Source organism: Fringilla coelebs (genome assembly GCF_963513975.1).
Source record: "Fringilla coelebs genome assembly, chromosome: 3".
Lineage (NCBI taxonomy): Eukaryota > Metazoa > Chordata > Aves > Passeriformes > Fringillidae > Fringilla > Fringilla coelebs.
Window position 1 is genome coordinate 91,364,835 of NC_140030.1, and position 13,384 is coordinate 91,378,218.

At 36.9% G+C, this 13,384-nt stretch overlaps 1 protein-coding gene across 4 annotated transcripts in view; it reads right to left on the reverse strand.

Moving 5' to 3' along the window:
- Positions 1-13,384, reverse strand: part of UBR2 (ubiquitin protein ligase E3 component n-recognin 2) — a 55,528-nt gene that overhangs the window by 24,911 nt on the left and 17,233 nt on the right. For 2 of the 4 annotated variants that reach the window (XM_084203148.1, XM_084203147.1), the window contains exons 9-19: positions 12,076-12,183; positions 10,494-10,582; positions 9,730-9,828; positions 9,557-9,655; positions 7,123-7,286; positions 6,932-7,031; positions 6,278-6,406; positions 5,348-5,531; positions 4,263-4,324; positions 3,408-3,518; positions 1,096-1,161 (exon numbers count right to left, since the gene is read on the reverse strand). In XM_084203148.1, the coding sequence (XP_084059274.1) occupies positions 1,096-1,161; positions 3,408-3,518; positions 4,263-4,324; positions 5,348-5,531; positions 6,278-6,406; positions 6,932-7,031; positions 7,123-7,286; positions 9,557-9,655; positions 9,730-9,828; positions 10,494-10,582; positions 12,076-12,183 (1,211 nt within the window). The remainder of the gene's footprint in view (positions 1-1,095; positions 1,162-3,407; positions 3,519-4,262; positions 4,325-5,347; positions 5,532-6,277; positions 6,407-6,931; positions 7,032-7,122; positions 7,287-9,556; positions 9,656-9,729; positions 9,829-10,493; positions 10,583-12,075; positions 12,184-13,384) is intronic. The other 2 variants (XM_084203149.1, XM_084203150.1) reach the window with 2 other exon arrangements.

The following is a 13,384-nucleotide window of genomic DNA, read 5'->3' on the forward strand; positions in this document are numbered from 1 at the left end:
ACAAGCAGAATCCTATACTTTATCAAGAATTCCTGATGTCCTTTTAAGGGCATCATGCAAAATATTCAGGGTTGCTCCTTCTTTCTTAAGCAATCTAAACAAACTTCAGTGAAAGACTTTTGTTCAGTTGTTTTTATCTTTAAAATTTTGTTCCTGCTAGCTTATCTTCTAGCATCTAATATTACTTAGTATACACCACTAAAGATTTCTACAACAAAATCCAATCCTCTAAAGAAAGGCTGAATATTGTAGAACAAAGCTTCCAAAACCTTCTTGGAAAGAAAAATACTCCAGTTTCAATGCACAACAAACACTGACTTTCAGAAATTTCCATTTCTGAAAACTACTGGCTGAAGTTTTTTCTGTTTATTAAACAAGGTATCTAAGTTGGCCAATTACAAATATTTCTTGTTAGTTTACTATTGCTGATGGGACCATCTTTAAAACAGAATAAATTTCCAAGAAAGCTCAAGGACATCTACTCAAATTGGGTGGCTGAAAATGATCATTAAAAATCAGTGGCAGATCAAGCCTCAGGGAACTGTGTCTGAAAGCAAAAGTATCTTGAGGCATGTTTATCCTATTGGGTATTGCTAACTCCAGTTAAGATTTGAGGGACTTCCTGAGAAAATATTTTGCTGTCCAGGTGAACTATGCACCCCAAGCTGCAAATTTTGGATTGTATTGCTCTCAATGTAGAAGTATTGCATCTGTCAGAGAGCTAAATAAACTGCCACATTTGCAAATTATGTTCTGAAGGGAAAAACCAAAAAAATCAACACAAACACTGACTGTATTTCTGATAACATGCAGACTCATGCAACTGCCAGTACAGCACCACCCATTAGTTAAAATATTGCATTCTTGAAGTTATGGCATATAGACACTAAACAGAAAATTCTGCACTTTTCAAATTGTAGTTAAAAAATAAGTATTAAAACAATAGTTATTTCCTTTTAAAATCATTCCATAATTATATAGATTTCCACAAAAAAAATAGACAGTTTTCTTTAAAAAGGTTCTGATGACGATAAACATAAACACAAAGACATCCTGAAAATACTTGAAAAAATGCAAACTGGTATACATGGTTACCTGAAGCATTACTATGTCCTTGTCAAACATCTCCCTCCTGCACTTCACATTATGATAGTAATAAATCTGAAAAAAATACCCAAAACACACCACAATCATTAACACAGATAATATTTAATCTAAAATTATTTTACTTCTGTAAAAAACAACCTTTGCTATACTGTGTTCACAAACAAAAAATTAATCTGTAATTTGAAAAAATTATACAATTTTATCTGTATGCAAAAAGCTTTTTTATAAACAAAAGACAACCATAGTTGCTGACCCGGTTGTAGTGATGCAATGTCTGAATTGCATAAACTTACAAGCAAAAATTTTTTTGACCTCTTTAGCTTATGTTTTAATATATTTGTTTAGCAATTAACTGTTTGAAATTCACAGGAGAGAAAGCCCTTGCAGTTGGAGAAACGTTTTTTCTTTGCTCCATGAATTGCTCTTTAATCATTTGAGATACCATCTTTCAGGAATTGCCAGTGTCAGCAAAATGTTAATATTGTGATAGAACTTTACTTAACCCAAACCATCCTGGGAAAAACTCAACAGGATTGAGCAATACCACAATCACTGCATGGCACTGAAAGGTGGGAAAGTTTGGTTCTACCACACTAGAAGAAAATTAAATAGGGTTGACAAGTTTCTGCATAGGCCTGGAAACAAACTTCAGCATGCTAAAGCTTCCTCTGGACACATACCATTTCCACCAGAATTACAGGAAGACAGCTAGGCATGCCTTCCTTTTCTTCTCTATCATAATAATCCATACATATAGATGCCCATTCCTATTATCTGGGAAAGATCCAAAAGGAGCTGGCTGAACATGAGCTCTCCCCATAGCCAAAGTAAAGAGAAAGGACTTGCAGACTGGGGGGTTACGTTATCTCAACTAAACAAAGCTCTTAATTTCAAGATCCTGACAACCAGGGGAAACTGGCACAGAGACTTATTTCACTACCAAAAGCTATGCTGAAATTCCAGATTTGATGCGTGCCTACAGCACTATGGGGCACTGCTATAATTGTACATAACTAGAGCTCTTTTTGCTGTAATGACAACAGGACACCACCTTAGGAAGATCCTTCAAGAGTCAAGAAGTGTCAGAATATAATATATTTGAGCAGCTTAATTCAGTCTCCTAGTAAATATACATTACAATTATCTAATAGAGATGAGGGCTGACAGGACTGAAGGAATTTTCTTTCAAATAAATCAAGTTAACACCTCACAGAATTATACCCTATTTCTGTTGTAATCTAAATCTTGCTGAGAAAATCACTTGAGACAATCACCCTGGTGGGTGGTACTGACACCACAGTACCCATTTTATAGCTGTTATGCTTGAAACACCTAATTTATACAAACATTGAGAACATAAGTTTAGAAATGAAAGTCTCCAGAAGTATTAGAGCTAAAAGCCAAGAAACACTTCGTTCTACTCTGCTTTTAATGCTTCTGTGGGTCTTTGGATTTCATCTACTTTATAAATATAAATAGCCATAATACCATAATGCTGTATATTTTTATATCTGAGACACTTTTATGTGGAGGTGATGAATGCATTACCACGGATGCGCAGATCTAATTCTGCACTTCCAACTGCTGCTGCACAGTACACAGTAAAAAAGCCAGGAGTCATTAACTGCATTAAGTAAAACTCTACACACTGAGCACTAAGTCCAGTGGCTACTAGAGCAGTCCTGAAATAAAAAAGCAACTTCTGACTAAAAAAAAAAAAAATCAAAGACTAGTTTAAAAGCAAAATATTCAAATGATGCCAGTGCTGATAAAAACGCCTACCTCACATTGGCTTCCATAAGACTGACAAAAGTAAAACTTCAAATCAGTACAAAAGCAGAAGGTTTTGGGGTCTGAAAGACCAAGAGCACCCTCCATACTCCGCAGTGGTGAGGTCCCACCTGGAGTGCTGTCTCCAGTTGTGGGCCCTTCACTTCAAGAAATAACGCTGAGGTTCTTCCACAGAGGTTCTTCCAGGCAACCAGCGACAGGACAAGAGAACACAGCCTCAGGTTCTGCCAGGGGAGGTTCGGGTTGAACACTGGGAAGAATTTCTTCATGGAAAGGGTTGTTAGAAATTGAAAAGGACTGCCCAGAGAGGTGGTGGAGTGACTGCCTCTGGAGGTGCTCAAGAAGTGACTGGACATGGCCCTGAGGGCTGTGGTCTAGCTCACAAGGCGGTGATTGGCCAAGGGTTGGACTCAATAATCTCAGAGGTCTTGTTCAACCTTATTGATTCTGTGAACTTGTAGTGAGAGAGCTATCAGAAAAGAGTGATTCTACAGCTACTGTGCACTCACCTGATTAACAAGAGAGAAGCCATTCCTTCTCCACATCCCTGCATGCACTTGGGCACATAGGACCAGGCATCGTAGAGGATGTTCTATTAACATGGGTGGGCTAAGTTCACTCTGCATTAAGAAAATGCAATATCGTATATGTATATCGAGGAAATAATAGAAAATGAGACTGAAATGAAGGAGGATGATACTTATGATCACTACAAAAGGCAAGCAAATCCAATAAGTTAGATGAGCCTATTCACAATCTTTGAAATCGTTGTTAATCATCTTTACATTCTGTCTTTGCTCCACACAGCTACTGCACGAGGGCTTTAGTTTATTCCTAAAGACAGTAGCTTTCATATTTGAAAACATCAACACCAGCAATTTAATAACACTGTAATTTCATTTATCTCATTCAAAGGTTAAGTACTACTTCTTTCCAAAGAGACTGAAATTTCTTGTCCCAGTTAGGTTTTATCCTCTTTCATTTCACCTTTTTTGACTACCCCTTAAAGAAATAGCATATCAATAAGAACAGGCAGCAGGCAAGAAACAGCTGGGGAAGAAAATCAGAACCCAGCCCAAGGAGAAGGAATCAGATCCTGCCTGGGGTTCCTAAAAACAGTTTTTATTACAAAAAGGAGGTTATGCAACCTGATTCTTAGTTACTTTAGAGAGCAATAATGCCTGTCTATGCTCTAGTCATGAATATCTAGACATTAATCTTTTAAGAGGCAATTTCATGTACTCTGAGTAGAATTTACAGTACAAAGGCCCTTTGTTTTACTTAACATCATCCTACATTTACATGACCAATTTCATGTCCAGCATTAATTATATTTAATGAATATACAACATTTAATTACATACCAGGGGTAGCAGCTCTGGAAACTTATATGCCACTTCTGTTTTACTCAGCAAAACATGCAAGCCTACAAAAAGACATGAAAAAACATACAGAATATGACATTGAATATTTTATGTAACTAAAACAGGACAAAAAAGTCGTCTGATTTACTTGCAGACCATTTTTTTGGACACAGTGACTAGTCTCCAAATTGATCACCTTGGACCTACACAGTTATTTCCTGAAGAAGCATATTACAAAGAATACATTTTAAGAGAACTGAAGTTTTCCCTTTGTATCTGTATAAGTCTTGCAGTACAAGTGAGATTCTGCCTTTTTTTTTTTTGACTGTCATGTCCCCACAGTGAGAGCCAAGAGTCCTTGGTCTGTCAGGACAAATAATCAACAGCAGATACCTCATCCTTTTTATCAGTCCTTGGGGGGTTTATAAAATACCACAAGAACTAGAATAAGACCCCTAAAAAACACAAGGAGATTTTCTGGTTTGCTTTCTTTTGAAGTTACAAGGACTTTGCTCAAAGATTCAAATATTCAAAGCCATTTAACACTGAGCTGCATGGCACTTTCCCACTTCATTATTTGTGAATTTACTTTTACCACATTCTTTCTGATTCTGTAAGCTAAAATTCACAAAGCTTTATTCAACACAACTGCTGGACAAGATAGGCACAATACAAAGAGAAAGGCATAGCTCAATTTTCTGGTGACACGTCTGTTTCATAAATCTGTTCTCTAGCAGAATGTTGATTAGTCTATTCAAGCCAACAGCTAAACATATTTCCAAACAGTCAACCACAGTCCACATTTTGTCACAGCTCTTTTGCACCACTCAAGTGGCAAAAGCATCAGCAGCTGCCTATAATACAAATCCAGAGGCATGAGACAATCTCTCCCAGCCTGATTGATAACAAGTTTTTTGGTGATTGAGAATATCTGGCCTAGAAGCTAGCAAACAGCTAAAAAATGGCCAAAATTCATCCTATTCAGGCTTTAAACAATGCTTGTGTGTGTCTTCATGTACACACAAACACAAATCACACCTAAAGAACATTTTTCATTTCCTGAAATAATTTTCAACTGTTCATACCTGCAAGTAAACGAGAAACTGGGAGGTGAATGCTAACTTTTTCCTGAGAAACGCAGTATCTGATGGTCTCAACTGAATGTCCACACATACTGAGGACAATAGGCTGTTCTCCATCAGTAAACCCACTATGACACTGCATCAACACAGTCAGGCATTTCTTGTAAGCTTCAATCAATACTTTTTCCTAAAAGAAAGATTGCAGTTTAAAGAGATTATGAAAAAAACACAGCCCTGAAAAATAATAAAGACAATGTAATAAAGACCCTGAAGGGTTTGCAATTTTTACCTTTAACAACAGACCTGCAAAATTAAGATAAGGAATCCAACAAAAGAGTCAAATTAAGGAGGGCACAAACTGCAAAAGTCATACTGGTATGTCTGATTAGAAAAGTACACACTAGGATGTTGTTTGGGGTTTTTTTGTAACTGACATGGTAACTTTCTGAGGAATGATCATGCTAGGCTAGTAAAAACTGCACATTAACTACCAGTAATAGACTAAAGCCAGCCTGAATGTTCAGGTATTCCAGAATCACTTGTTCCACAGTCATATTTTACCATGCTCAAGTTCTGAAATCCTGAAACACTTAGGGAGCAGAAAGATGATTTATAATCAAGCAGTATTTGGTAGATCCAGGGCCTACTCCTCCATTCCCTCCTCTTTGAAAATTATAACCTGATAGATTTGTGGTAAACACAATCTTCAGATGTGTGACAAAACTCTCAGCAGTATCTGCAAAAGGCTTAACCTTGTTCTTATGGACTGGTCAGTACAAACCACACTTGTGTTCAAATACAGTAAAGATTTGCATTTCCTCATAGAAGATGCCCTTGGCTTATGGTGAAGTTGTGTTTAGGTCAATTTTTACATGTATTAATATTTGGGTTTTATCCCTGTTCACACAGAAAAACAATTCCGAATGAACTTACATCTAATGCACACCAATCCTGCATCATGGAAATAACAAGTGTTAATTTCATCTGCAATGTAAATGCTGCTTCCCACTCTGGTTCCATTTCAATGTGCTGCCCTACTTGACGAGTTATTGGATCCATACCCTAGAACAAGAAGAGATTACACATTTTAACCATGTATCACTGAAATACAGTGACAGCATTAGCAGAGGTGTGAGGCAGTGGTTAGCTATCCTCATAAACATATTGTTGCTGCAATGGATAAAAAGAACCTTGGGGGAATGAAAGGGAATGAAACCACAAGTGAAGAGGTCTATTTGTGTGTCAGGAACAATTTATTCTTTAATACAAGGAGCAACTCTGCTGACACTTAAGATGAACCAGATTTTGCTCACAGAATTAATTGACTTGTCTGCCTCTACAAGTGCAAAATACGCCCCAAATTACTCTTCTGGTTTTGAACTGCTCTTCCTTTCTATTGTCCTCTACAACAACATTTCTAAAAGTGAGGCAAGATGTTACATTTTAGGAAAATGCAATGGCTCCAGAAGTGATACTGCACTGAAGTTATAAAATGAAGATTAGATCAAATTTCTTCTATTTTGACATCGTAATAGCTAACATCCTGCTTAAATTTCGCCAAATTTTGTGATTCACATATCTACGTACCTGCATGCATTTGAGTAATTCTAAGAAGGCATCAAAACCCTCCAGGAACTTGCGTCTCAAGTCATCTGACCACTCTGTTGGCTTACTTATCAGCACGTACCTGGGGAGATTAGAAAGATGCAAGTGTTCATTTTTGATTTTTTTTTAAAACTCCTCAATTTCTCAAATCAGCACATAGTTAGTATACTTACTTGAGATCCAAAATAAGGCTCTGGACACGCCTGAATTTGAAAGCCTGCAGAGCAGTGTAACGTTCAAACTGAAACCTGCCTTGGATGTCACGGTGCCTTAAGTGGTCCATGAAAGTTTTGATGATAGTGGTCATGAGATTCTCTTCTGTTATTAGCATTCGAGCCTATGCCAAAGTACATTGAAATTTGCTGTAATTAACAGACAAGGCTAACAAGATTTGCACACTGCACCATGAAGTTTATAAAACACATTTTTTTAAAATCCAAAATAATTACATCAATAATTAGAACAGCACACAGAAAAGCACTCTTTTCACAGAATCACAGAAGACAAAAAAAAGGAATCTAGTAAAAAATTATCATAAGCCAGATTTCTTTTTTCAGATCCTTTCTGTACAGAAGTCTCTCTATGTTAAGGCTCCTGCTAACCCATATAATTATGGCACAAGACATGTTATTATGTGTCTTATAATTAACTTGTACCTCCCTTTAAGCATGTGTTGTCTTCTCTCATATAGTTTGAGCCCTTTAGGGGAGTGACAGTTCTTCTGTTTTCTGTTTACAAATTGTCAAGAGCTGTGGTGAGCAGAGTCTCTTCTGAGGCAATAAGGAACTGCACATGCAATTTCCACATGGAAATTTCATTAAATAACCTCTAATTTTCCTCAAGGTCTACTGCATATATCCATGTGTTGAATGAAAAAAATCAGCAAAGTCTGACAAAGATTGTCTTCATCACTCAGCCTAACCTCAGGCAACTTCACAAGAGAGGAGGGGGGCACTAAGTTACTGCCAGCTCCTACTTCCACACTTCCACAATTCCCCCATTCTGTTGGTTTTCCAGGTTAAATGGAATGAGCCTTGAAATCCTGGATCTGGCTAGTAGACTCAACAATATTGGCCATTGTGATCTACCACAATGACATTGTGGCTCTTGACTAGAGCTCCCAGGTTCTGCAGCTGCTAATGATAATCCAAAATAGTTTCTAAAATGCTACTGCAGTGGGGGAAGAGAATCTAATGATTAACATTTTCCTCCCAAATCCCCACCAACAGAGCTGTCCATCCACCCTCAAACCAAAAAACCGCAATTCCTTAAGAGCTCAAACTCTTAAATTACTTTAAGATCAGTTTGAAAATGTTAGTGGAGGATGGTGGAGTGGTTTAAACTCTTCAACTTACTCATTTAGTTAAGAATGAGTTGCTATAAAGATATTAAAAAATAATACTTAGTTCATGTGATAGAAGCTTATTATAATTACTTTCATGTAGTCAATCTATTCTATCACTCTGCACAACAGTCAAAATGCATGTGCTATGCTTTTTTTGCATGCTTTTAAACTAGAACACATATAAAAGGGGCACTGTAATTACTCTGCCCTGGGAAACGCTTGAAATTACTTTTTCAAAAATTAATATTGTTCCACCCCATCTGCCAAAGGGAAAAATACCATAACCATCTGAATATTAGTTGGTTAAGTCTAACTGTAAGTCTGAATATTTGCAACATTCTTACTGAAAGCATCAAAATTAAAAGAGGCAGTACAATATTGTCCTGAATCATGGGAACAAAATCCTGAGTTCCTGTTGAATTCCCATGAATATCATCCATCTCTAAGAAACTGAAGAAGTTTGTTCACTATTGTGATTGCCATGCTACTATTGAATTTAAGAGCTCAATAAAGCTTATTAAATTTGGGAGGATTCAGAAGCATTTGTTTTTTTAAACAATTCTGGGTATGAAAATCAGACTTTATTCCAGTACAGCTTCAAATTTTAATTTGTCTAGTTCATAATACAAGCAAAGACAGATGTAAATGGAGACTGGAACAAAAAAAGAAAGTTTCCCAAACAAGCTGGTGAAGCACCAGCAGATTTAGTGAGCTGGGAGAAGTCACAGTGCTTGTAGCACCGAAACAAAAGCTTACTGGAAATCTAAGAGAAGGCACTGACCTGAGACTCAAAGTACCAAATGAAGTAGGGAGTATCATGAGACAATTCTTGCTTGCACTTGTGTTGATTGGAAAATGAACATAAATGGATCATTTATAAAACTGCACCAGAATGGTGCTCTGAAACCATGATATGCAAAGCATAATATAGACTTCTACAAACAGTAAATGTGGTTCAGTATGATGAGGAATTTAAATATTATGTGTATGTATCTCTAAATAAATATGAAAGCACCTTTCTAAAAAAAAGTAAAAGAAAAATGTAAAAAGAAAAATCAGAAACACCCAGCCCACTCTGGGAAGCCAGTCTGGAAATTCCCAACGTTGAATGCTTTAACTTCTAAACCCATAGCAATGTATGCAAACAGTCTGACTGTTCTGCATTTCCACAGTAATGTTAAAGAAATCTGCAGCCTTGATTTATGAACCTTGAGAGGCTTTTAACAAATAAAGATTTCCTTTTTTGGTCTTTTAGTACTTACAAGAGAAGGCACTGTGAATATCTGTATCGAGAGGTCAGCAATTGAGATCTCTCTGTCGTGGTCATCTTTCATAAAATCACTCTGCAATCGCTCATAGTTCTATTAAGAAGGAGGCAAAAAAAGGCAAGGAGTGCCAACTATCAGTTTTTAAAAGAAAGACAGGCACTACTCACCAGAGTAGGTACAGTGAAGAGTTGGACAGACAGAGCAGCCACCGATACTGCCCGTTCGTGATCATCCTCCATATAATCTCTCTGCAACTGCCGGTAATTCTAAACAACAAGGGGAAATTCACCTCTAATCCACACTGACCTGATTTTTTAACTTAAATCTCTGCTCTGGGAAACTTTAATGCCATGAAAAAGGGAAGAGTAGCTCTAATGGATGATTATTACGGTATTTTGTACAAAGAATATGACAACTTAATCTGCTCACATGTGAGATCTACTCACTCTCATTTTCACAATAAAGGCTACTATTTTATTTTCTACTCAAGAGTCTGCAGCAGAGTGAGCAGAATTTTGCAGTGCTGATTAAAAGCATTTCGAACACCAGTTACTGCAGAAATACTAACCAGCGTGACTGAATTTCAGCACTATTGCTAAGCAGTGCTGTAACAGCTTACACCTCAACAATGAGCAGTGATTAGCTCTTAAGAAGTGATAGCCCGCATAGCTGATGGTAAAGACAAAAACATCTGAACTGATTTAGTTCTGGGGTGTCTGAAAGGCCATTTCCTTCCCAAGAGATGAGATGCCATTACAACTAATATACTGAAGAGTAAAATAAGATTTCCAGCATTTAATTTCAAGTTTTCACTTCCATAAAAAGGAAAAAAAAATTGAGTAACAGTTCATTTAAATCACTGTATGCTAACTAGACTCTCTTCACTAGACATTTTTAGCATTTAATGTCTCTTTGTAAGAAAGATACTTACTCTCGCAAAGCGGATAGCAAAAAGTTTCTTGTATTTCAAATCCATAAGAAGACTGCTCATGAATAACTGGTGATACACATTTCTAGCTCCTGTCAACAAAAATGAATGAAATATTGCATGTCACTATTTTCTATCCACATATTATGGGAACATTTAGAAAAGTAAACTTCTACAGAATGAGGTAAATGTGCATTTCAGAGTAGAAGCTGCTTTGATTAAGTCTGTAAGGTGGTAGCAAAGGATAAAGAAGAATAACAAATCAGAATTCTTCAAGAGGCATTATTTATTATCGTATAGAATAACACCTTTGAATGTCATCAAATATAAGGGAAGTCATCAAAACAAGAACAGAACTCTGTTCCTTCACAGGATAAACAGGGGATTTGGATGGGAAAAGAAGAGAACACTATTATGAGAAGTCTTGGGAACTGCAACAAATTTTCCTAGTTGTGAACATCTCCATAAAATAATCAGCTAAGCTATCTCTGAATTTCCAGTCTGTCTGGACAGCCTCCCAGAAATGTATTATCAATACAAATTATATTCTTCTCTATGTAGCTTGGAAACAAATGCACCTATGCATAATTTCTTCTGCAGGTCACTTTTAAGTCAAAAGTCATGACACTATTCCCTGAATGCAGAGAACTATGAAAATGAGAGAAAATAGAGAAATATTGATAATGAAATAAAGATGCAATAGTTACTCCTTGCTTACGTGAAAGACATTATCCTAACAAAACCTGCATTAAAAATGTTATAATTCTCAACAAAAGCAGTACCTTTCACATTACAAAAATTGCAGTGGCAGGACCTCTTTCTCAAGATAAAGGTATTAGAAAAACAAAACCTAAAATAATAATTTTCTCCATACTACCTCCACTTTCCACTTTACTTTTTACTTATTTTATTGGTACTCCAAGAAATTCACCAGGCAGACATATTGCATCATTCCCTACTTGTTCTCTGTGCTTCTCTTTCTTACACCTGGCCTTACACACTCTTTCAGGATATCAAATCAGACAGACAATAAATGATGGAATAGAAATTAACTACCTCCCTTTCCTCAAAATTACAACTTTTAAAGCTAATTCCACTATACCAAACAGCCTTCCAAGGTTTCAAGAGCTCTAAAACAACAGAACAGCAATTTTCACTGAATATTCTCAGAACACTTAAGAATATCTCATGAACACAAACACAAGTCGAAGACTCTGCCTTTTCCCTTAAAAATAGGCATTTGAAATGGATGCTGAGATCCTATAAAGCAGACAAACCCCCAATTTCTCCATCGTTTACTCAATTTCCATTAACTATCACTATCATTTGCATGTATCAAGTCAGTTTTAATTTCAGACCACTTTGAAAAATTAGACCTAAAACCAGCCCCATCTCCAAACAGTCTCTGTATGTTCTTGTCTTAAATAAACTTGGGAGTGTATCACGAAGGGAGAGATTGTAACAAATTAGGCAAAATTATCCATAATACACCAGAGTAAAAATGATCAAACATTAGCAGATACAGTAAAAGGAAAACTTAGGCATAGCATTCTCTAGCATTTTCCAGAGCTCTGAGAAAACTCACCTTTCCACAGTTTAGAATCATAGAGCATCAGCTTATCTACAAGAGAAGAATTTTCACCATCTGGCCCTTCTTGCAAACCAACCTGACACAATATCCGGCGAAGGCCATCTTAATGAAGAGAAATGGCACAAGTTAGTTACAGCTCAAACACAAACATGTGTTATTTTGACATAATGAAATTTTCATACAACACAGAAGCCCTCACACTGCCCCTCTTTTCCATGACAACTGAATAACAGCACTCATATTTTGCTGATACAAACACAAATATTTCACACCTTTGCAAGTTTCACAGTAGCCTTATGGAACACAGTGAAAATCACCAAACACAATGATTTGGTTTAAAGTTAACAAATTAAAATGTGCTTCCTTAAAAATGGCTTACTAAAATAAGAAACAGTTATACAGCAACCTAATTTCCCAGGGTTTAGTTTTCCTGATTAGACTCCTAGGTAAAGGAAAATATAATTCATATATGAAATGACTCATATATTCATGCTATCATTTTAAGGCTTCTCTGCATATTTTTTTTCTAATGGAAAGAAGCAATAACTGTAATTAATATGTAAGTCATATGCCTGCAGACAAGCCCGCATCTGAAACACAGCACAGCCCAGACATGCTCCATGTTAAGAATGTTCAACCTGGCTTTGCACTGTAGGTAATGCATATTCCTGTAAAACTATGGGGCTTACAGAGCCCTTACTTCCATACCCTGCTTGGCATCTCAGCTCCTCAGGCAGAGTGGGCAGTGGCTTAGTGCTGTGTACACTGCACCATGTGCTGCATGGTGCAGTAACATACACTCTGAGAGCCCCTACAGCAGTTTGGGGTTATTCCTTTTGGCCTTGCAGAGTTCAAATCCAACTACTGTTATGAAGGACAACAAATAAATGGAAACTACTGCAATTGTTCAGCAATTGTCAAACAGACACTTATTCAAGAAGAAGAGAGATTTGCAAGGAAGGATGTAGTGGTCAAACTTCTAAGTTCCATAGCAAGGTTTCTTCTGGTTTTGTTTTTTTATTAATGACAAGAATTAGTCATTCCTTTGACAGCAATCACCCAACCTAACTTTGGCACAGCAGAAGATCCCTCTACCTGTCCCTCAGCCATTGTTCAGGCACATTTCAGCGTAACCACCCAAGCAGCAACTCAATCCCCCCATGTCACAGATGAAGGGTAACAGACCGTTTAAAAGATTAAGCAGAATTTAGTTGTTTGAGTGTGTTTGTTAAAAAGCTAAGGGAAACCAACTCTCTCAGAAGTGTATTTCACAAAACCAGACTCAGAGTACAAGACTGCATCC